At 40.2% G+C, this 24,632-nt stretch overlaps 1 protein-coding gene across 2 annotated transcripts in view; it reads left to right on the top strand.

The window, feature by feature from the left end:
* The window catches only part of msh2 (mutS homolog 2 (E. coli)), a 43,754-nt gene extending 28,887 nt beyond the window's left edge, over positions 1-14,867 (top strand). For both annotated transcript variants that reach the window (XM_069179881.1, XM_006638778.3), the window contains exons 11-16: positions 5,212-5,309; positions 8,057-8,302; positions 8,810-9,014; positions 10,804-11,051; positions 13,352-13,524; positions 14,462-14,867. In XM_069179881.1, the coding sequence (XP_069035982.1) occupies positions 5,212-5,309; positions 8,057-8,302; positions 8,810-9,014; positions 10,804-11,051; positions 13,352-13,524; positions 14,462-14,632 (1,141 nt within the window). In that variant the 3' untranslated portion in view covers positions 14,633-14,867. The remainder of the gene's footprint in view (positions 1-5,211; positions 5,310-8,056; positions 8,303-8,809; positions 9,015-10,803; positions 11,052-13,351; positions 13,525-14,461) is intronic.
* Positions 14,868-24,632: the final 9,765 nt, after the last annotated feature.

The following is a 24,632-nucleotide window of genomic DNA, read 5'->3' as shown; positions in this document are numbered from 1 at the left end:
ATCATAAAAACGCCATAGATCGGTCCATATTTTCTCACTGTCTGCCAATGGCCTAGTGAAACAGTGTTGCCTTCCAGGAGATGTTACAGATCTTGTGAGTTTGAGGGTCACAGCTCTCTTTCCTCTGGGTCTCCTTGGCTACAGAGGAGAGGAGGTATTTGAAAAAGGCATTGTCATTTCTTCATTGATGCCTTACTTGTGTATGTATCCAGCTGAGTTAATATGTTGTTATATCATAAACCATCTCATTAGCATGCCATCAGCCTCCCATACGCAAACCTTTGCATTACGTGTCTTTGTTCCTTTCTGTTTTATGTCTGTCAAGGGATAGATAAACTGTGGGATAAAAACAATTGTGCCATCATGCCAGGAAGTGTTTTTTTTATTGTGCACAGCTTTCAGTATGTGAATATGAGTGGAGTGAGCGTAAGTACTCTTGGGTTAGCTCAATAAACAGGCCACAGTAGAGCCTTGCCAGACATCAATGTGGGTTTAACAGGATCAAAATGGTTATTATTGAAGAAGCCAATCTATTTAAAATTAATTACTCAATTTTAATTTAGTTTTTTTGTGGAATTACATTGGATTCGATCTCATTCAAGATCCCGTGGGGTTTCCTGCCCATTAGGTCTCTCACTTAATTGGCCTACTATATCTGTCATTAAAAAGGTATAAATCAGTGCATCCGGAAAGAAAGTAATCACTCAGTGTCTTTGGTACCCAGAAGTTTTAAATCATAGAAAACTGTGTTTTAACCTGGTGTTGAGCAAGCCATTCTCAAAATGACTGTTACCTCTTTGGTTTGCCTGCTTCATAACATGGGGTCTTCTCTTTTACTAACTCCAAGGGATTTATCATGTTTTATATGGTTTGCTCATCTTTTCTGAACAATTGCTTCCCTTTGAAGTGCATCTTAAAAGTACAGCAGTGTCACTTTGGCAAAGAGGTGTTCAAAACAGTGGCACAACTAATGTTCACTTATCAGCAGGCAGCTACCTAGATCTTCTGCACTGCAGTTTGACCCATTTATGATGAGAAATCAGCTAGGGGCCTAGAAATTCTGTGAAATTATCAGGGAGATATAAATAATTATGACACCGAGGGGAGGAGCTGCCTGGAGGAGCTGAGGGAAGCAGAGAACTACAGCTGACAGAGTTCCCCTCCCCCCGCTGACAGGGCACTGCTGGTCAGTTTATCAGAAGAACCAGTGAAAGCCTCTGTAGTGGTGTGGCTTCGTACCCATTGAGGTAATAAAGCCACCATGCCAGTCTGCCCACTTTACTTCCTGTTGTATTCCCTTCGTGTCTGAAGACAGTTTACAGGCCACAGAGAGCAGCCAGCCATTCTTCTTGCCACCTAAGTTGTTTGAGGTGTTGGAGGGTGTCTGAGAATATTTTACATAAAAGAATTCCCCAGATCATGGATACTAGGTCCTGGTGTATCTCTATGGAAGACGCGTGTCCCCACAGTGTGTGAGGAGCTTTCCTGTGCTTAGGGAAGAGTAGGAAGCTGGGAAGGGCTTCAGAAATGCTCATAGCACAACACTTTGATCTCCTTTAGGTTTTACGAGCTGCAGGGATCTGCACGAGTTGTGCTGATGAAGCAAAAAAGCATTTAAAACTTGATACTCCTTTCTCTTGCCGCAGGTTCAGTGAAAATATGGTTACAAGCTTGAAAAAGCCATCACCAGGTACTGGCTTCTAGGAGCTCTTGCAGCCCATAAAAGCTGGAATGGCTCAATTTGTTGAACAATGAGAGTTTGTTAGTAATTGTGATTTAAGAACCCTAGCCTGGAGAAGCATTATCATAGTATCTCACATGTATTACAATACAGCTCGCAAGGCTCCTTCATTCTTCACCAGTAATTGCACTTGTGCAATCATAATTGCAGTAATGATGGAAATTGCAACATGAAAAACAGCACATTTGTATGAAAAGTGCATGTTGCACATTTTAGAAATACAGCTGCTGCTTAGGTTTTCATACAAAACCTTGTGCAGCTGGGGACCTGGAGAAAAAAGGAAAATGTTTGCCTGTTTGTCAGAGCTTGTGCCTTGGTGTCAGGAGAAGCTGTGCAGCTCTTTGGTTATTTTTAACCTGCTGCCCTTTAATGTTCTGCTTCCCTTCAAAATGAGGAAACCTGCCCTGAGTTTCCTACCGTTTCTCCAGAGCAAAACAGTCATTAAGGCCGCCTTATTGGTAAACCTAATTGGCTGCATCTGAAAAATCAATTAGTCTGGAGACCGCATGCTTTAGTAGTTTGCAGCAGTATTTTTTTCCTTTTGAATTATTTTAAATGCTTTTTTATCCTGCCTGTTTAGTTGTTAGTTATTGCAGAAACACAACCCACAGCGTTTGTTCCACAAATAGTTCCTAGGCGGTCTTGCCTTCATAGTTGAACTGAAGAGCTGCTGAATACCGTTTGCTGCTTTTAAGTCAATGCTTCGTCTTGTAAAAGTAATATTTAAATACAGTTATGTACAATTAAAATAAAAAATAAAATGAATTCAGGATAGAGCCAAATAATCTAACAAACACTATTTGTTTACTCGTTTGAGTTCGATCAGTTTGAGTTGCAATTCTGACCTACTGCATTTTTCATTTTTAACACAACAGCGTCAAGAGTTTTGTCTGTCTTGTATTTCTGTCCCTGTCAGTAAAGAGAGCAGTGTGTCTTTGTACTTGCCAGTGTAGCCTCTAACAAAGGCAACACTGGGTACCAGCCTGCCAGGGACTTGGTCAGCTGTACTCTTTCACAGTCAGGAATGTTTTTTGTGCTATTAAAGTGTGAATATTGTGAGGTAGATTGAGGTGGTGTTTGCTTCACACTCAGCAGTGTTTCTTCTTTCCTGATTTAATGGACTGAAGTCAGAAGAACTACAGGGTTTTTGTATTTTTTCATCTTGCTTTTGAGATGCTAATAGCTACAGCTTTCAAGCCTGACCTGATTGTATCTGGCTGTGCTATCATGCATGTTTTTGAAATATTTTTAAATCAGTACAGAAAGTACATCTCCATGACAGTGATCCGCTGTACCTCTGAGGTGGTGCTGAACAGAGCATTGGGCAGTCTAAGTAATCTCTCCCTGCAAGGGGCCTGTGTGACTGGGGGGAGAGTGGTCCAGCTCCTGGCTCTTCGAAAACCAAAAATAAGTATCCAGTTTAAAAAAGCTCACTCTAGGAATAGTTGGAAAGCAGTATAAGAGCTTTGAGCTCTGTCAGAAGTGAAAGCTGTATTACAGCTGGTGCAGTGTGCGGGGTTAAAATACAACAGCAGGGTTAATGCATCCTGGCTGACACAAACTGCCCGTCAGTCTGTCAGCTCTTCACAGTAAGCCAGCCAGGCTGACGTAGGTTCGCTCACTTGTAAGCTTTGCAGCTCGTAAGATTTTTCTTTTATCTTGGCTTCCCATCTCACGCAGGAAAAGGCCACTTCCCAGTGTACTGCTACTTCAGATGTTGCTGGGTAGAACCACTATGAGGGCGATTGCTGTCGAAGTCAGCAGTGTGGGTCTGGTGCTGTCTGTGCTGTGTGCATCAGCCTTAGTGTCAGCTGTCACCTCACTGGCAGGATTCTAAGCGCTGAGGTCTTGTTTATCATAGCAGTTCTTACTGAGCCCTGCACAGATGCATTGGGTATCAGTAAACTGACTGAAAGAATGGGCTTTCTAAGTAGATTTTCCTTGACTTACAAATTTGATGATTTTTTTTTAATGTACAGCACATTGCCCTTCTAACAGAATCAAGAGTGATGTGCTAGTTGGACTGTAGTTCAATGCTACGTTTTAAAGGCCATAGGACGCCGTTTCACGCTGGATGGGTTTTTGTTTAGGCTTGCTCTGTTGTTTTTCCAACCGCTTGTCATACACGTGCGAGCGCGTCCTGTTTGTGTGTCCCTCATGCGAACATTCAGTCTCAAGTGTTTATGCTGAAAGAACCACTCACTGCGAAAGTTACAGCTGCAGTCAAGGGAAGTCGGCACTGGAGGCAACTGGACAGGATGCGCACTGACCCGAGATGATCAAATCAGATTTGAAATGGGCCATTAGCTTTTAATGAAGTTTGCCACCCCCACACGTCTAAAATAAAACTGACTGTGGAAAAGCGCCTTTATTTCTTGAGGTGCCTCAAGCGATGGGGGATGCCAATACATGTGTTGGTGAACTTCTACCGCTGCACTATCGAGAGCGTCCTCACCAACGGGATCACCGTGTGGTATGGCAACACCTCTTCGCGAGAAAGAAAGGCACTGCAGAGAATGGTCAATATGGCCCAGAAGATCATCGGCTGCGGTCTCACCGAGATTAAACAGCTCTATGAGGACCGCTGCCGTGGTAGAATTCTGGCCATCACAGAGGACAGTCACCACCCCGGGCATGAGCTCTTCACCCCACTGCCCTCAGGCAAGAGATATAAGAGCATACGCACACTTACCACTAGATTCTTCAATAGCTTCTATCCACAAGCAGTGAGACTGGCGAACACATTTAGCCATCCCCCTCGGACCACACCTACTCCATCACCATCTACCTCATTGTAATTTATTTATTGTACGTCTCCAGTCATTGTTTACACGTCTGTATTGTTTACATTCAAACTGTCTGCATGTTTACTTGCACATTGTCTATTGTTTGTTTGTACATTGTCTTGATGCACTGTTTGCACTTTGTTTTGTTTTTTACACTTGTTTTACAATCGAGAAACTTTCTGTAAGTAAGAATTCCATTGTACCAGTACCGGTTACATATGGCAATAAAGTTCAAGTTCAGGTTAAGTGAAACATCAGCCAAAAACAAGTGACAACCTTATTATTGACACAGGCAGGCTGTTTGTGTGGGATTTCCTTGTAGTCTAAGCATTAACAAAGGTACTGTGCTATTTTGAGAAATCACAATTTTGTACATCAAAGAATCAGGATTGATTGTGCTTTGTTAGTGATAAAGTACTTTTATTTACCCAACGTCATAAATCTGAGCTGCAATATAGAAGAGGTGCATAAGATCAAAACATACATGTTAAATACGCGAAGAAGCAAAAGGCAGACCTTAGGTCCTGGGAGGAGCATGAGTGGTTGAGATGTGTTTCTTAGATGCTGGGTCTGAAACGCAGTGTCCCAATGCAGGCAGCTAGAGCTGGGGTGAAGCCAGCAGCACAAGGAGTCAATGGTGGAGATGTGTGAAAGCTCACGTTTTCGTTGTCCCTGTAATTACAGCAAACTCAGCTCTCTGAACGAGGAATATACCAGGAGCAGGGAGGAGTACGAGGAGGCCCAGAATGCCATTGTGAAGGAAATCATCAGCATCTCCACAGGTGAGGGCTGGATGTGTGCTAGTGTTCCTGTTCCTGCACCCCTCGGGTAGCCATGTTTGAAATTATCACTAAGGTCTTTTTTATTGACTAAAGGTTTTTTTTAGATGGAAGAAGATTTCTAAGACTATGGTATAATAACTTTACCAGTATAATCTGAAGCTAATCTCTGCTGTAGGGTTTGTACGAAGAAGTTTGCACAAAAAGTTAAGGTTTCAGGGCTTTACATAAGGCTGCTTTGTAAGTGTAAGTTATGGGGCAGTCTTCAGAAAATGAACCAATCTTCCTCTGTCCAGTAATCAGCCTGCGAGAGGTGTGTGCTGCACCAAGCAGAGGGAGACAATCTATGGAGACAGTCTTAACAGCAATTAATTCCTGGGCTTGTTTTTGTCTTGCATTTTTCTGACATGTTTAGAAATAACAAAGTAATAAAATTAGATGTTTTTATTTATTATTAGCTTATTGTAATAATCATAATATTTATATAGTTACAACTCATTACTGTTCAGAAGGCTGAATACCTTAATAGGAAGGAAAGGTGCTGAAATAAGAGTAAATGTTCTGTGCTAGCAGTGCATGTTAGTTCATGAAAGCTAGAAATCGCTCTGTGTGACAGTGGCCTAAATAGTGAGTCAATGTGAAGAAGAACAATCGAGGTACCACTGTTGAAAAGTGGGCTCCGGCTGCCTGCTGTGCGAGACAGACCCCTGGCCTTGACATCCACCTGTAAGCCCAGGGTGTTGCTGGGATTCTCATCGTAAGAGCTTCAGAAAGGTTATGTATGAAAGGGAGGCTGTTGTAAATGTGTTGGCTGATTGTTTGTTATTGCAGATAGCTCTTCTTGTTCACACTAAATCTCCTGCACAGGCATTGTGGGACTGACAGCATGAAAAATGATTCTGACGAGAGTACATTGCAGGAAGACAGCATGTGCCTCCTCCACAAGTATGAGGGTCGTAGCAGGGAGCCAAGCTGATTAAAAAATCTTCAATTCTTGCATAGGGGTATAGAAAGCAATTTTCAAAAATGTAGGCAAGAATCCTCGGTCGTCTCATGTTTTTCCACTGTAAACATCTCTGCTCCTCTGTATCTGTGCTCAAAGCAGTACAATTATAAAATGGTTGTATTGCTTTCATTGCTACCAAATTATCTGTAGTTTATTTATACTGCAATGTAATAGAGTCAGAATACAATTCAGACTTTGTGTGGTATTGAGGACAGTGTATGCTGGAATTGTTTTCCAGCAATGAGTTTAATAAAGAAGCGCATTCTTTTTTTCCCCTAAACGTTTATTTCTGTGTCTAAAAAGTCCATCATGAAAATCATTTTCCCTCACACAGTTGGCAAGCTTACTCAAAGAAGTTTCATTAAAGCAATTATGTAAATAAAGCAAATTTAAATCTATCCATATACTGCATAACAGACCCAATTTAAGGGCTGTGTGCAGTTCCTACGATAAAATGACTTTATACAGCCCCAGTTTACAGATTACTGCTGAGGTTTTAGCAAGAGAATAGTCCCTTTTTGAGGTTTTAGCAAGAGAAAAGTCCTTTTCTGGAACACTTCAGAATGTTTCTGTATTCTCCTCAGATCTTGTATTTTAATGCCTTGAACTTACAACAATTGTGTACCATGTCAAAAGGCTTTAAGCATAACAGTAATTGATGCATTCTGATAAAGAATTCTAAAAACTGGTTTTAAAAAGGCCAAAAAAAATATTTTGCTGATGGCTCATTAATTTGAAATAAAATATTTCTCCGTAGATTAGAAAATGGCTTTCTTTCTAATGACTTTACCCTGCATACTAATAAGGTTTCATCTTCAGGTTGCATTTAGTTTTTTCACTTGGGAGTTATAGAATGAGTATTAATTAAGTTGTTATTTCCTTTAATTCCAGTTCGACTAGGTTGTTGTTTCATTTTCTAGTGTCATGCTGCTTTGTGGCTTATTTGCAATGTTTCTGACACCTCTTTAGGTTATCCAGGACTTTGGTTAATATTTATTTTAGGCTAAAAATCCTAATTCTAGACAACATCTCATTTTTCTTGGTACTGGTTCCCGATTAACTCATATTCTTCTCTTAATTAAAGATTTAATTTAAACTGACCCTTCACTCTGTACTTTGTCACATTCTTGTGTTTTTTTAATATACTCATGCATGTTGTCAAATTGCAAAGCATCTTCCTGTCTTAATAAACAATAAAGCCTTGGAGAATAAGGATGTTCTTATTTGAAAACATTTCAAATGACTCGTCTCCACAGGTCCTCCAGTGTGTTATCTGCCAGTGAAATGTGAGGTTTCTGACACCTCCATAGGTTATCCAGGAAAGAATGCTGGTTTAAAGGGCTACTGAAGAAATTTCATTTTACCCAAATACCTTTTGCCTCACTGGACTTGGGTATAAACCCTACCTTTTTGAAGTGGGCAGGTCCGACATAAAGATATGCACTGTTTTCAGTACAGCACCAGATATAATATGGAATGGAATTCAAGATGAAACCGTTAGCTTGGCTTCGTGGGCCTGATGCAGATCGGTAGGTCCAGATTTGTGTCATGGGAGTGGTAATGTTTTGGGAAAGCCAGATATTTCTGCTATTGCTATTTTGGGGTGATGGGTGCTGATGTTATACTAAGTTTGTAGGGCTCTGTGGTCATTAATATGCCTGTCCTCTCGCTGCTGTCTGAAATGAACAGCATCGGAGCCGTGCCCGGTCCCTCACCATGCTGCGTGTCTGTGCCGTTGCCTCAGGTTATGTGGAGCCCATCCAGATCCTGAATGACGTTATTGCCCAGCTGGATGCGGTGGTGAGCTTTGCCCAGGTGTCGAACGCAGCGCCCGTGCCCTATGTGCGCCCTGTGATGCTGGAGAAGGGGTCGGGGAAGCTGAGCCTGCAGGGGGCGCGTCACCCCTGCATCGAGGCTCAGGACGACATCGTCTTTATTCCCAATGACGTCAGCTTTATCCGCGGCCAGGAAACCTTCCACATCATCACGGGTGAGGCTCTGCCGCTAGCCAGCGCCTCTCTATACGGGAAGCCCTTGACGTTCTCTGTCCGCATTCCTGCATTACCCTGAGAAAAGCAGAGTTAATAAAGTGAGCTCCATAAAGCAAAGGAAGGACCGCTCTTAACAGACTCAAGTGCCATTCAAGCAATCCTAGCAAAGCCGGTCATTAATCAGAACAAGTTTCATTTTTTTTTCGGGAGGAGGCAATTAACTTATTTTAGGACTGTATGCTACATCTCATTTGGAGCAGTTTTAAGTGTCCCTTATAAGTTTTAATTTTAGCTTCCTGGCTTGACCCACTTTTTTTCCCATTTATTAACTAGTTATTCACTAGCAATACTTGTAGAAGTGAAATATTTCACCATAAAAGTTCGACCAACCATTGTATTTGATATAACAGTTAGAACGGACGAGGGTCACTGTTCAATAGTAGCTTTTACATCCATCCGGTGTGTGTCATCTGAAAGCACTGACTGTGGGTTGTCTTGCCTCACAGGTCCCAACATGGGAGGCAAGTCCACATATATCAGGCAGGTGGGCGTAATCGTACTGATGGCTCAGATTGGCTGCTTTGTGCCGTGCGACTCGGCGGAGATCAGCATTGTGGACTGTGTGCTGGCACGCGTGGGCGCTGGCGACAGCACGCTGAAGGGCGTGTCTACATTCATGGCTGAGATGCTGGAGACCGCTTCGATCCTCCGGTAGGTCTTGTCAATGGCTACCTTTAAAGCTAGCGAAGAAAACCGAGCATTGATACTGTTAGCCCTCATGGAATATAAATGGGAAACTTTCTGTTGGATTTCTTTTTAAACTGCCAAATGAAGAAATCATTGTTTGCTGTCAAGTTTCTCATTAGAGTCACCAAACAAAAAAAATGCCAACTGAAATAAGAGTGGTTGCCATGACCACAGGAAAGATAGGGGAACAGCTAAATGAGAGGTAGAAGCAAGACGGAGTCTCGCTTGCAAAGATGTTGTTCTGAAAGATGTTTCAGGGCTCAGTGGTACTTTTAGAGAACACAGCTAGTTCATTTCCTGCACAAAGTGATTTCTGTTAATTAGTTTTGTTGGTGCTCAGGGCTTGTTTCATTTGCCTCAGAACTTTACAGCAGAAAGAATATGGAGAACAATAATGTTTGTTTGCTCTAATTGAGACTAAAAATCTATTTCGGTAAGCAAAATACACTGATCACTGTGTGATCAGTGTAATTGATTTTAAGGGGGTTTGATAAATGTTACATAAAACCATGTTTTGCCTTGCAAAAGTATTCGGCCACTTTCAAAACAGTGCCATTTTTAATTACAAATGATATACACTTTCCTGAGTGCTAGAAGTTGATCCCCTTGCAGTGTTCAGTTTAAGCATTCACAATTAGAGCAACGTGATTTAAAAAAAAAATTCAACTGAATGGAACAGCTTTCACCAAAGCACCATATACTATTTACCATCAGTGGGGAGAACATAATACAGTGGTAAATGCCATATCACATTTCTGTGTTTGAGGTATTATAATACCACCGTGAGTGTACACATCTTGTAGCTAAAGGATCTGAGATTTGTTAAAGCATTTACTTCATATATCTAATGTGATCTTCCAGGGTGCATTTCAATATTATATATTCAATATTATAAATGGCAGAAATCATAGCTAAATTTTAAGTCTTATCAAGTCTAGAATTAGGAAAATTAAATTCTCTAGTATCTCCTAGGATGGCAGATACATGCATCTTGCATGTAAATCAATCTGCCAAGACTGAGAACCATATGCAACAATGTGCCCTGTTGAGATTTACTACTTGAAAATGGAGAAGAAGAGTCCTTAAAACCTAGTTGTATAGGTGCTAGACAGCTTCTATGAATAAATGTATGATGAAAAAGTTTATAGCCTTGGGTATTCTTGATTTACAATACTGCTGCATCCCCAATCATATAAGCATTTGCCTGAAAGGCATCTGTGAGCTTGCAGTGCTAATTGTTGTAAAATGCATCTGGTCTCCCTGTGATGCTCCAGCTCTCATTGGCTTTGTGCACTGACGGTGGGAATGAGCGAAGTGAGGGTTTCTGAGAACATGTGCACACTGTGCTGTATTCATTCGCTAGTGTCAGTTATACTGATGAGCTGAGTTTGTCAGGGAGGAGAAATTCCAAATTGGGGTAGAGTTGACTATTAAATGTTCTTTTCACAGCACCTCAGATAAGTATAAATTCCACTTGGTTGAAGAAGCTGTTCTTAATGGAAATATGATATGGTTACATTTTGCTAGTGAAAAGCCTGTTGGAGGCTTTTGTGCATCTTAAGATCTTTGTTCACTTAGGTTCCCCTCCTTTGTATAGGTCCAATTTTTGAATCTGTTGGATGTTTTTTTCAAAATATATATGTAACTAGGCGCAATCCTCACCATCTCAAGACCACTAAGATTTGTAGTTAAAAATTTGGAGTGTGCTTGTTTTCTCCTGGGGCTCACGCCGTTGTCCTCTGCGTATGTGCAGGTCAGCAACAGAGGACTCCCTGATCATCGTTGACGAGCTGGGCCGAGGCACTTCCACGTACGATGGCTTTGGGCTGGCCTGGGCGATCTCGGAGTACATCGCCACGCGCATCAAGGCCTTCTGCTTCTTCGCCACGCACTTCCATGAATTGACAGCTCTTGCTGAGCAGGTCTCCACTGTCAGCAACCTGCATGTCACGGCGCTGACCACAGACAACACGCTCACCATGCTCTACCGTGTCAAGAAAGGCAGGTGTCAGAGACGTGCACACATCACTGCTACCCATGCACAACGTCCCGCATGTCTTGTCATGTCCAGTTCCTCTTTTCACAGTCTGTTTTATTTTTTCTTATCTTTCTATGGCATAGAGATGTTCAGTTGTATTTGTGTGTTTTGATTTTTGCATTTTGTGAACTCTCTTTGGCATTTTGGCTGGACTGCAAAGCAGCCCCAGTTTCTTTATTAGCAATTCATTCATTTTGTCATTTCACCTGTTTATGAACAGTCCTTCGCCATTGAACCAGATTCTCCTGTATGAACCTCTTCTGAAAAAGGGACTACAATCCAATGAATTCCACTAGTACTGTGCAGTCACATCTGCTTGTCAGTGAAGGAGTAAAACTGAGACAGTCTGACTTTCAAGAGATCATTAATTATATTATGTGGCTGGCACAAAGAAATTGATAGAATTATTTGAGCTGTATATTATATACATTATATCAATTTCAAAGTAGCAATTCTTAAGGAGCCTCACTCATACTTTAGTAAAGCCCTTCTCTGAGAATTAATTTGCATTCTGCAATGAGAAACATATCTGCTGTCAGACACTCTCATTCCTTAATGCAGTGCAATATTATGCAATATACTGTTAGGTATACAGTAGTTCCTTTTATACTGCTGTATTTGTATTTTGGTGTGTATGTGTTCTTGAGTTCAGTTTACATTTATTACTGATCTGCCTTTGCGATTTAACAAATAAATATTCCCTTCGAGTGCTGCTTCTGTTGGATCTCCTGAAAAGAGGTCTGTGTGAGATTGCACTGCTTGGTTATCAGTCCTTTTACAGTTTACTGGAAGGGTGCTTCTCCATTGTGAATTGGCACAAGAGGCAGCCTTCTTGTGCTGGAGGAAGCTGGCTTAATTTATGGCTTGGTTTCCAAAGATGCATGGAGACGGGCTGCCTGCAGAGCCTAAGGGATTGGAGCAGCCTCTGGCTGCAGATCTCTCAAGGCTGGATGGCCACCTACCTTATCTTTGTGTTTTCACGCTGGTGCCAGAGGCCTGCTTATAGCATTGCAGGCTCAGCTCACCAATGTGTTTCTGTCTGCCCATGAATACAACCGTCTGCCTCTTCTCTCTCTGCCATCACCAGCCACTGCTGATGGACTGTCTTTTGGAATGTAAGAAGTGTGTTGAATTAAAGTATTTCTGAACTGATATTCCCAACGTCCAGTTGTGCTGATAGAGCAGTGAAATAAATGCATCAGACTTTTTCATAGGAAACAGAATCAATGATGACAAGAGAAACAGGTTTCATGCAACACTGCTGTCAATTAGCCTTGTGCCTCAGTCAAGCCCTGTGGGGATCACTGTCAGGAATTATTAAGTAAGTCTTGATGTTTTTGAAGAGAAATGTCTTTCATTATTTTTGCCAGCCATGTCTACATCCATGATAGTGTTTATCTAATTATACTTTTTGTTTTTCGTTTTTACCAGAGTTTTTTGTTTTCAGAAATTAGCAGGTGAATTGTGGATCCAGGAGTCTGCATTAGAATGTAACTGTAAAAGAGAAAACAACCTATGTGAACAATGTCATATATAGTAAATGAAAAATACATGTGTTTTACAGGATTCATTTCCACACTTGAATGCGTCTTCATGGAACAGATATCCATGAAATACTTCAAACCAACACTGTATGAGAGGCTGTCTCTGATCATTTAATGGTGTAATTTCCATGTAGAGATTCAAAACATGCCCGTTTTTAGCTGCTTTCTGTGTCCATTCAAGAGAATTGAGTTGACTGGCAGTGTAAAAAATAATTAATAATGCATTTGAAAGAGTTCTTAAAGCACCTGCCTCGCCACAAAACCGCATCCCAGAAGTGAAAGAGATTTCAGACAGCAAAGCAGAGCTTTAACCAAGCAATCTGCAATTTGTCATTTTAATTTAGCAAAATGAAGTCTGGAGAGATTGCACATTTCAGTCGAAATCCATGTGCTTAAATTGACTAGATGCTATTCCTGTATTCCCTTTATTAACATTGAAGCCTATGAAGTTTATTTTATTATTGACTTGCATTGTAAGTGGAATAAACAGAGCCTTCCTTCGGTCCCCTTAACGTGCACTCATTGTGCGCCTAAAGGGACTCGGAGGTCAGCATGTAAAAGTGGTTAAATGATAAGGATGTAATTGCAAATGGTTTGGTGTTCAACACCGTTGTGGGGCTGAAATTCAAACTCCCAGGGCGGGGAGCGGGGAGCGGGTTCGTCCCCTGAGCTGCGTCCCGAGTCGCTACAGGTGACGGCGTGTGCTCTCTCTCCTCCAGGCGTTTGCGATCAGAGTTTCGGAATCCACGTGGCAGAGCTGGCCAGCTTCCCGAAGCACGTGATCGAGAGCGCCAAGGAGAAGGCGCTGGAGCTGGAGGAGTTCCAGCATGTGGAAAGGTCGGACGAGGGCGGGGAGGGCCCTGCTGCCAAGAGGAGCCGCCTGGACCGACAGGTACTGTTCCCTCCGAGCCCGAGTGCAGCCGTGTGCTGGTACTGGGAAGCCATATAGTAACTCTATACTGTGCAAAGTTCCTCTGTTGAAGAAAAATCATGCGGGAAAAGCTTGGCGACTCCTTTGCCTCCTACTATATCTATATGAACACTCTGTACTTCAATACTATTTAAGAATGTAGTGTTTAGATTCGTTACAGTAAAAAAAAAAATCTGCCGTTCAGATTGTTTATAGTCTGCACAAATTCTTGGTCAAGTACTGAACTTTAACTGATATATTTGCTGTGTTTGTACAATGATCTTCTAAATGTATAGACTTCTGATATAAGCTTGGCCATAAAATTGAATTATCTCTAATATCCATTTTGGCTAAAGCAGTGGAATGTGACCACTTTTGTATTTTGCAATTCTACAGAAAAAAAAATCCATTTACGTGAAAATAAAAATGGTGTTGGGTATCGACTTCCAGCTCTCGGAGCCTGCTGTTCAGCAAATTACACAAAACAAATTTATGGAGGACTTTGATATGTAGTTCGCTGGTAATGAGTATAACAATGTACAGGGCTGTCTGTGCCCGTGGCTCTGTATACAGTACCTCTCACCAGTAGAGATCTATCGGGAAGTGCTTCCCCTGAATGCTGGACATCAGGCCAGCTTGGGCTACTCAGGCAGATGTTTCTCTCGCAGTGCATAGCAGTTCTCTTGATTGGTTGATTAACCTGGTTTTTGAAAGCATAACGGCCTGTAGCAGTTAAATCCAAAAAGCAAGTGAAGTTTTTTGTCAAGTTCATAAATTGCAATTTACCTTCTCTTCACTGCGGTTCTTCCAGAACGGACCAGCAGCTTTGTTGTACTGTAGCTAAGCAGGAAATGTACATACTGTATCTTTGAGCTTGGAATGCATACGTCAGTTTTATGCATTTTCTTCTATGTTCCAGGAGGGTGAAAAGCTGATTGAGGACTTTCTTTCCAAAGTCAAGGCACTGCCAGTCTCAGATATGTCCGAAGAAGAAATCAAAGAAGAGCTGAAGAAAATGAAAGCAGACATTTTGACAAAGAACAACGGTTTTGTGAATGTAATTGTTGCCCGTTCTAAAAACGTGCCATGAGAGCACTTCAGCACTTTTCTGCATCTCTTACTTCCGCCACACACCCTGTAAAGGGCTGGAGCAGGGACGGGATTGGTATTCTATGATTCCTGTTCAGTTTTAGAACAGCTTGTTTGCTCTGGTTTATTATTTTGTTCAGGTTTGTCTTCATATCTTCAGTCTTTTAGAAGGCTAGTGAACATTACTTATGACCGAATTTATTAAATAAAGATCTCTAGTTTCTGGAACGTCTGTACCTCTGTCTACATTGGTTTCAATAATTTCATTTTAATCCTTCAAAAGTTTTTTTCCTCCATATTTTAATATTGATGGATAAAGATGTGTGCTTATTATTGATTTGATATATAAATAAGATGGTCTTGACGATTAGGACCGAGATTCAGATACCTTGGGAAAAAATTATCATTTTCAATAAATGTACCAGTCACATTTCTGAGGACTACGTTTTGGATTGATGTAATGGAATCATATAATTTTTTTAATACATTCTAAATTTATTTGGTCACTTGCCTCATGACCTGGATTTGAACAACTAAAATGCTGAACTGATTTTGAACCCTTGATGCCCTCTTGAGACAAGAGAGAGTGAAAATATATTGTATACTGTCTTGACTGTTGTTAATTAGAGTTGAGAATGATCTATGGGCAGCTTTTATAGCCTAGATGTCAGGTTCAAAATCTTGCAGAAAATTAAAAGATTTTTTTCACCCATTATGATTTAAAAAAGACTCATCACATTGTTTTATAGACACTGTTGTTCTGCACTGCAAGGGGAATATTTTTTGGAGGTCTCTGATTCATCCATAAATGCCTCAGAAATCATTGACACCCTTAAAAACATCGGGTAGCTTTTTGCCTGTGCTTTTATGGCAATTTGACATAAATGCTGGTGCCTATAGAGGCCAGTTCACAGATAATGGCTGACAGCAGTTCTGTAGATAACATGAAACAGCTGTTCTTTCTTAAGAATAAGGTTTTTTTTTTTTAAAATGTGTGTGTAGAGAAGGTTGATTTGATTGGAGAAGAGAGATATAGTAAGAAGGTTAAGACCTCTTTATTAGGAACTTTCTAAATGCCATAGCAGAGACTCCAATCTGTTGTCTGCGATAGCATTCCTGCTGTTGAATTTCAGCGGAGTAATTAATATCCCAGGCCCAGTGCTCTGAGGGAGCTGGCGTTGGGGGTCTATAATCTGCCCCGTTTAGATCTAGCGTCCTCTCAGTTTCAGATTTCAAAGTAAGGGAAAATTCATATCTGATACTCGTGTCTTCTCCCTCCCCCTGGAACAAGGCAAATGAACCAGGGGATGAGAGAAGCAGCCTCCCCCAGCGCCCCCCCACCCCCAATAAAAAAACTGGCTCCAGTCCTGAAATATCCCTGTTCCTCCAGAGCCAGTCACTCTTTAACGCAAAGGCTCAAAGTGCCTTTTCCAGTCCTTTTCCCCTCTTTATATAAATGATAAAGGGTGGTGGGCTTCCTTGCATATGTAGGAGAAGTGTTGTAGGATCTACTGTGATTATGGGGTGATTATCACTTGTGTTTAGCTTTGCTTCTTCCTGCATAATCTCCATTTTTTTACAAGGTCATGTTGAAACGATTTGTGGGATTTATGGGGCTTCTTTTGTGCCAGGATTTTTTTTGTTATTTACCAGAGCTGACTTTGCTGGCCACCTGCAGCCTGCTCCCTATTAGATGAACTACAGTACAGCCATATGAAATGCACTTTGGCAGGACAACGGTACTGCAGTAATGACTCTACTTCCCAGGTCTGTGGAGAGCATCAAGGCTGATGGCATCAAACTGCCAGTAATCTGAAGTCTGATGGGAAATGTTTCTGGTTCCTCCTGTAAGAGTTTTTTTTTTCTTTTCCCTAGAGGTGTGTAGAGAGATGATGAAAACTTGATTTTAAAATAAACGATATACCACCAAGATCAGACATCTAAAGACGTATAAGAAAGTTGTTCAGTGTGCAATTAGCCACTGAGCTTGTTTCCAGGACAAGATGTCAGATGAGGTCAACTGTAAAAGATCAGAGTATTGCAGCTGAAGGTGGTGGTGCTCCTAATTAATCTCAATTAATTCATATTTAGTCATTAATTTCACCTTGATGTGGAAGCTTAGCACTTTATAGCTAGGCAAACAAGAAAACTACTCAGCCTGTAGGGAGACAAGCTGGTAACTCTGCTGCTTGGCTTTTCTACACAGTTATTGCCGAGGTAAGTCAGACCTCCTGCTAGATGCCAAGGAGCAGTACAGAGGCAGCACAGCAGGGTTAGCTTCCAACACGTCAGATCCACTTTGATGAAACAGCCTCATTTTCAGGGTTGACAGTGTGTACACGATGACGTGTTGTCTGATGACCTTTTTGCTTAACCTTAAGATTATCAGTGCTCACTGCTATAGGGGAACTTGCTTTACACCCCTTAGCAACCTGTGAAGCAGAGGAGAAACACTGGGTAATTGCTCAATGGCTCTTCAGTGAGTGTGGAACTCCCTTTGAAAAATGAATTAAATACTCAAAAGCACAGCCTAGCACCTCCTGCAGCTCGGCTACAACACTCCTGCTGAAGAAAAGGGCCTCCAAAAGCAGAACCCAGAATCATCAATATCCTGCAAAGGTAAGGACTTTTTAATGTGGTCAGAATGTATTGGAGATAAAGTAAGTAGGAAACAAAGTGGTTCTGATATACAACCGAGAGAGCATTTATTCTGCCCTTCTTTATGGCGTGGTTTATAGACATTGATGGCCTTCAGCCTGTCTTTGCTAAGAGAGCTAACAAGGTTTCTAACCTGACAATTATAAGAACAAGGCAGAGGGACATCAGAATTTCAAAGAACATTTTGTTTTGATTGCCTTTTCAATTTAGAGTTTAGTACCCCCAACTGTTTCCCTGCCTTTTTTTTCCAATAAAATAAAATTGGACTGTTCCAAATCATTCCGATTTCAATTTGTCAGGACGTTGACAGATATTTTGAGATCTCAGCTGCACATAGCAGCAGTCTTTGTTCACCAGGTAGGGGCCCTTGAACGAAGCTGCAGGAATAAACTGGAATGATTAAAGGCTTCATACAGTAGCTCAGAACAACCAGCCACACCACTGCCTGCTCAGTGGGGGCAGTGCATGGGTTTGGAAAGGCTTGGATTAGGATCAGTGAAGTGTAAGCCTGCCTTTGCTCGGGCAGTTCATTCAAAGGCAGTTAAAGGAACAAAATTGGTTTGCTGCAAAGTGAGCAAAAAATGGATTGCAGCTTTCCTTTCTGCTCCTGCTTATGAATAAAAGAAGACTGTGGCTTTGGTGTCAGATGCTTAAAAACACATTCTATATCAGAGCAAGGAATGGTGTCAAGATGACATCTATCTTGTGCTATTATAGGCTGTTTTATCATCATATGGCATGTGACTGACAGCCCTAAATGGACAATGCAGTAATGCATGACTTTTACTGTGCAGGCTTTTTATACACTTCTCCAGCCTTTACAGATCAGCACGTTCTTCAAGGAGTGTTATTTTTTTAAATTGTGCGTTATCCAAAGCAGGGCGACAGTTGGGGTCTGTGTTAATCTGCTACTAACAGCCGTAGTGATGTACCGCAACACCGTACAGCAACGTTTCCGTTTTGACAGTGAGGTTGAGAAGTAGGCTTTGCATCTCTCAAATGTCTGATTAAAAAAAAAATCTGTGCTGTTAACGTCTAGATTCTGATGAGTAGACCAAACCAGTCAGATACCTTTCTGGTTTGTACTCTTGACAAACTGAAGCCTTAAGTCACGAAATGTCCAGTTTTTAAAATGCGTGCGTGTCTGAGGGATTGCTCAAATTCAGATGCCTCTCAGAGGATCGTGGAGTTGCTATTTAAAATTCAGTGTTGGACAAGTGTTTCAACACCGTACTCCCAGTTACCATGTCTGACTGCCTGAGCCATGCACAGACCAAACAGGAGAGGAAAACAAAAACAGCAAGAGGAAATATGACATTTAGAGAGGCAAAAGGTTATAAACTCAAGATTGCTTCCAATGCCTAATGAAACAAAAAAAAAAGGATGAACTATAGAAATCTATGGTAATAAGAAAAAAAGCAATCTTGAAATACAGTTAGCCCCTTATTAAACATAAACTCTAAAGAAATGATCAGATAGGGTGCTAACTGCACTCTAATTAAAGGATAGGTCTAGGAAAGTGTCACCTGCACTGCGATAATGCAACATTTCCACTGCAGAGAGAAATGTGAAGCAAGTATGAGTCTGGCAGATGTGTGTAAGGGAGGATGAGTGACAGGTAACAGATGAACTCCGACAGGCTCTCGCCTCTCTCTTTCAAACAGCCCAGGACGGGGCAGCGAAACTGACGAGATCAGGATTGACTATGAATAAACAGATTGTTTATAGCTGACAGGAAACAGAGAAGATAAATATGTTCACTAACAAAGTCACTGGTAAGGATTACTGGACTATACTGGTGGATTTGTATCCTGAGAAGTTGAACTTGAGTTAAAGTCCATGGAATTGGACTGTTCAGTTCCTGGTAGTGCCTATTTGGAAATTTAGCATGATTATGAAAATCAATAAAAACTTAATGCAATTGATGAGATACATTAGTGTTCTTTTACATTTCTTCGTATCATAGGCTTGTAAAATATAGGCATTCAGGACTGTCTGCTGAAATATGAAGCATATAGCTTAACTTCTATCACAACATGTTTTATAATGTTGTATATACTGTAGAACTAATGAGTACAAATCACAATTAAGCCAAAGAGAAACCCAGGCCTGGGGAAAACATCTGCAGAATAAATTTATTTGAATTTTGTACAGAAATATAAAAGTACAATCATTGGTATAAATGTGCAACTTGCAACCGTAATTCATTTCCATACATTAAATCAATGATGAAACACGATGCAGGTGACAGAGACAGAACATCATTGGAGTACTGATAAGTGACAGTGTGAATGTAAAATAATTAGCAACATTGTCCAGTGGATAAGAAACCATATGGTAGCAATCTAACCAATGAATCTGGAGCCTTAGACAAGCCCTGACCATGGCTTACAATGCGTATAGGAGTCTAAGTGCCTGCACTGTAGAGCTCTTTGTGGGTTTTGACAAACTAGCCCCAGGTCACTTGTGCTTGCCAGACCAGCCACAGCAGTAGAATAAGGTCTCTCTGGGGTTAAACAGTTCATACTCCAACCTAGATGTACAGGACTCATTAAACAGTGTACCAACTGCAAAACATACCTGGTGTGTCACTGTCTGTGTGCGAGTTAATTGTGACTCATTGCAGTCTTCCAGTTGGGCTGCCTCAAATTTGAGAATAACAGACTTCTTCCCTGACCCTGCACCCTAGCTGTTGGTAGTATTGGTTCCCCAGACAAATCGACATGTCTGGACACAGTGCCAGGCAGTGCTAGCTTCACGTTTGGCTAAGACTGAGAGGTGTTTTACAGAACAGTGAATAAGCTATGATAATACTCATAATCTGATTTCTCAGTAGTAACAGTAGTTTCAAAGCAAAAAGGACAGATTTTTGCCATTGTTGTGCTAAAAAAAAGTCCAAAGACTGTGTATCTGGGGAGGCTCTTCATTCAATGGTTAGCTGGTTAGAAACCACAAACACAATATTGTTTCACAAAATTCTGTGGTACAAACAATGAAGCCTACAAATGTTTCCATGTTTAGTAACCTTTTAAAACTATGTTTGCCTTTAATATTGCTGTATACAGGTATGTATGAAAAAATAGATTACGAATCTACTGTATATGGCATTAGAAAAACCAGTTATCACCTTTCAGAAGCACTGATACTGAAACAAAACAGTTTTCCCCAGACCTCCTTACTGTAGTAACATATGGAGAAAAGGGTATTCTATCATGACCATAAAATCCATTGCAATCAATGGAGATACATTTTGCTAAATGCAAAAGTATTATAAATTACAGAAGAAACAAGCTATACACATTGTCTTGTAATAATTCACTTATTTGATCATCTTATATGCAAGGAAAATGTAAGGCAATTAAAGAACAAGCCATGCACTTGAAGTATACAAACCATTTTTTCAACATTGCGCAAGCTCAAAGCACTGATCAGCTTTTTGTTAAAATACTGTTTTTACTTTGATTTTTCTTAATCTAAGGGTATACTCTGTTGCTGTAGGACTGCAGAAAAACTGCACACATATGGGTGCATAAATCATTTCTTAATATGCATCATTTAACCTCTTATCACTGTCATTAAGACATGCACTCAGATATTGAAAGGCTTTTTATCTAAACAATGTGCAATCATTTTAATTTAATGCTGCTGGGATCTCTGACAGTCTACCATGTCAACAAGCAAGAAAAAGACCCACGAATGGGACTTCTCCTTGAGCTTTAATAGGGGTAAAATCTGTACAATCTTTTAGTAGCCAAGTAGTTTAGATTACAACACATGAAATGGAAAATGAGTGCTGCCTATAAATATTGATGGTATTGTACACAAGGCTTACTGCAGAGGATATCTTAGTAGGTCAGACCGGATTGTATTAAGTCTTTAACTCAAAAGCTGGAAAAAAAAGACACGTAAAAATAATGCTACTTTTGAAAAGATTTTTCAATTTGATTTAGTAATAATTTAATTTATAACCATTTAATTAATAATTATAATGGAAAAATAAATCCAGAACCCCCTCACGCTCTATGGTTTTGGAGCTGTACATCCCTGTACTGACTGTGTAGGTGAAGAGGGGAGTCAGTCACTTGTCCTATTTTCTCTTCATTAGCAAGTTCCCTGTCATCAAGTGTACAGAGAGGAACTCGAGAGTTCAGATCTCTGGCATATTTAGCTGAGCATCTCCCCACACAGAGGGACCGTTATCACTCAAATTCGGCACACCTAGGATAGAAAACTAATCTTCTGCACTAGACCTTCATGATGCAGTACTGATCTGCAATACCAATGTGTCTGTGTCTGCTGGATTTTGTGCTTGATGTTGTGTAAAATGCTTATTATGTCTGTGTTAAGGCCGCACATTTTAATGAGCCAGAGAAGACCAACAGAAAACTGAGTCTTGCAGAGGACTTGTTCTTTAAAACATCTTCAGCAGTAGGCTAAAAAAAACATTTGTCATTCACATCTCAAGTTTTGCACACACTGTATTAATTCTGTAATCACATACATTCTGAAATACAACTTAGTTTGAATTATAAAAAAAGCTTTAATACAAGAAGGTGTATGTAATAAACACATTAAAATTTAAATATGCTATGTATTTGAATTGAACAAGAAATAAATTCCTTGTATGAAGGAAACAGCTCTGTAAGAAATCAGGTGGTGGTGGATATATAGACACACCAGTTCTGCATTCAAAAGCAGCACAAAGTTTTAACTTTTTAAACTGCAGTGTTCACTTCAATATGCGTGGTTCTTATTCTTCTTTGTTCAAATGGGTGATTCAGAGTAGATAAGGCCTACAGGGACTTTTGAACTGTGTCATTGTTTGAAGAAATTGGGAAAATAAGCTTTTGTTGTACACTGAGTAACTGGTATCTTTTCCCTCTGTTGAGGGATGTTCACTTGTATTTATTTTTAGAACTTGTAAAAAAGTATACCTATATGGTGTTTCAGTTATATATACATGTACATCTCATATGGCTTTACAAAAGCTGCGTGCAAGCTATTGCAAATCTACAATATGTCAAGCCTGAAGTTCCAGCTACCTGAGTCTGCACAGGATTTGAAAGTACTTACAGTAGCCAATAATGAAAAAAAAGATCTGTTCTTATAAGTTACGTGGTTCTCAGTTCTGGTCCCGGTAACTCCTCTGTCTGCAGTTTTTTGTTCCATCCGTACTCTTAATCACTGGTTTTAACTGCTGCCAGCAACTGATCTATTTGCTTGGGCTTATCTTTCTGCACACGGGCCTTGGTTTCTAAAATATTCTAGGATAATTGTTCTCAGTCCTGGATGACATCTGTCTCTTACATTTTTCTTTTCTACAGCAGAAGCAAATGTATTTTAAGTTTCCTGTGTGTGGCCTTTTTAAAATTTGCTTTCAGTTCTTAAAAGCTGAATAGGATTAGTAGTTGGAATGAACTCTGTGCCAATTAGTCAGTTTCATGACTGTCCCCATTCTAATATGAAAACAGAAATATAAATAAATCGGATTAAAGCAGAAGGGAAAACACTGATTCGTCATGCGAGTGTCTGATACCGTGTCATTCCCACCTGTCTGTTCGTCATCAGCTGATCTACCATTAAGACTTTTTAGTGAGAAATAAGGGAGCAGATTCTTAGTAAGCACGTTAAGGAGAGACTACATAAAGTTGTGTGTGATGAAACTGGAAATAATTAACTGGGGTATTCATGGTAGTCCACAAACCCATAATGGAACACAAAACAAGTCACCAATAAGGACTGATGGTTTAAGGGCCCGATTGAAACCAGTGTTGGACACTGTAGGACAAGGACTGAGAAGCACTGTGTTAGACTACGGTACAATATTAAAAATAGCAGTACTATATACAGCCAGGATCTCCACTACAGACTAGTGTATAGCTTTTAATTTAAAATGGGGTGAGAAACAAAATTGACAAAGGTACTGTGTAAGAGTACTTCACACTGAGTCATTCTCAATTTAAAATATCCGTAAATCTGCTGTACTTAACAAACTAGTGACAAAGCCCTGATTAGCTTCCATTTCTTCTAATTCTGTATCAATGGCCTTCCTACAGTCCGTCTGCTATTCTAACCCTGATTAAATGTACTTTCCTGTTAACACAGAAAGACTACAACTGCTCTTTGATTACAGGATGGATACAGAACAAGACACATCCCTGCATGTAGTGGGAAGAATTTTATCATTCTAATCAGAACTAACATTGAAAGCATGTACAGTATATGGTCTTAAATGGTTTAAAAAACACACAAGTTTGCACTATGCTCATTAGCTGATTAAAGTTCCTTTAAGTTATTTTTTTTTTGGTCACTTTATATAGAACGACAGGAAGAGTTGTGTTCTTTACCAGTTAAATTAAGCCTTGTTAATTTTATATTTGTATTGTCACTTAAAAGCCAACTGTGTAAACAGATTAAGCATCTCTTATCTGTTGAGAAGAAGCACAGATACAAACATGAAATGTATTATTTCGATGAGTAAAATGGTTTTGGTTCCTGTGGAAGGAACTTAGTTAAATGTCTGCCTGATTTCAGCACTTTAGACAATAGCACAAGAGCTGCAAGAGGATCATACGAGTATTCAAAAGGAGCTGTGATTTCTACAACTGGGTGGTCAAGGAGGTATTTAAGAAACATCAGAAATAATATCACAAATATTTAAGAAAACCATGGGGTTTACATATTCCTATAACACATAATCTGGGCAGGTAAGGAGTTTGTAAGCAGTGCCTGCTGTTTTTTATTAATTTAAGTTTTTGAAGTGCGAGGCATAACTGATTTGAGTAAAATCCAAGCAACTGATGTTTGAATAATGTATGAATACAGTCCAGATTTCCCAAATCTCTGCTGTGAAGTACACATGCATGCAATAAACTAAAGGTGAAAAAATCCATGGGAGAACACTGAAGTGTTGAAAAACATTTTGAATTCTGTATATTTCATGACAGCGGTGTCTGATTCGAGGATAAAGATTCCGTATTAAAAAAAGAACTCGGGGGGAGAAAGTAATGCTTTTAAAATCACAGCACCAGTTACCAAGCAAATATATTCTTTACAGTAATGAGTGCCTGAAATTCTACTGTTCTAATAGAACAAAATTACCTTTCTGTTGTCCCTAATCTGCCATCATTCATTATTACAGAGACCAAGAGTACATTTTTTTTAGTTTTCCATATCTTATAATCTGTGTTTGCCTTGTCTTAATAACGAATCACCATAATGTGTCAATTCTTTCACTGATCATGAGGCCACTTACTCTAATCGGTGGACGCAATACTGAACACCTGATTTGCATTAAGCAATAAGATTCAACTTGGAACAATTAATTTAGAACAGATGCACTT

The sequence above is a fragment of the Lepisosteus oculatus genome, chromosome 17 (genome assembly GCF_040954835.1).
Source record: "Lepisosteus oculatus isolate fLepOcu1 chromosome 17, fLepOcu1.hap2, whole genome shotgun sequence".
In the NCBI taxonomy this organism is placed as follows: domain Eukaryota; kingdom Metazoa; phylum Chordata; class Actinopteri; order Semionotiformes; family Lepisosteidae; genus Lepisosteus; species Lepisosteus oculatus.
This window is presented reverse-complemented; position numbering and strand designations above follow the sequence as displayed.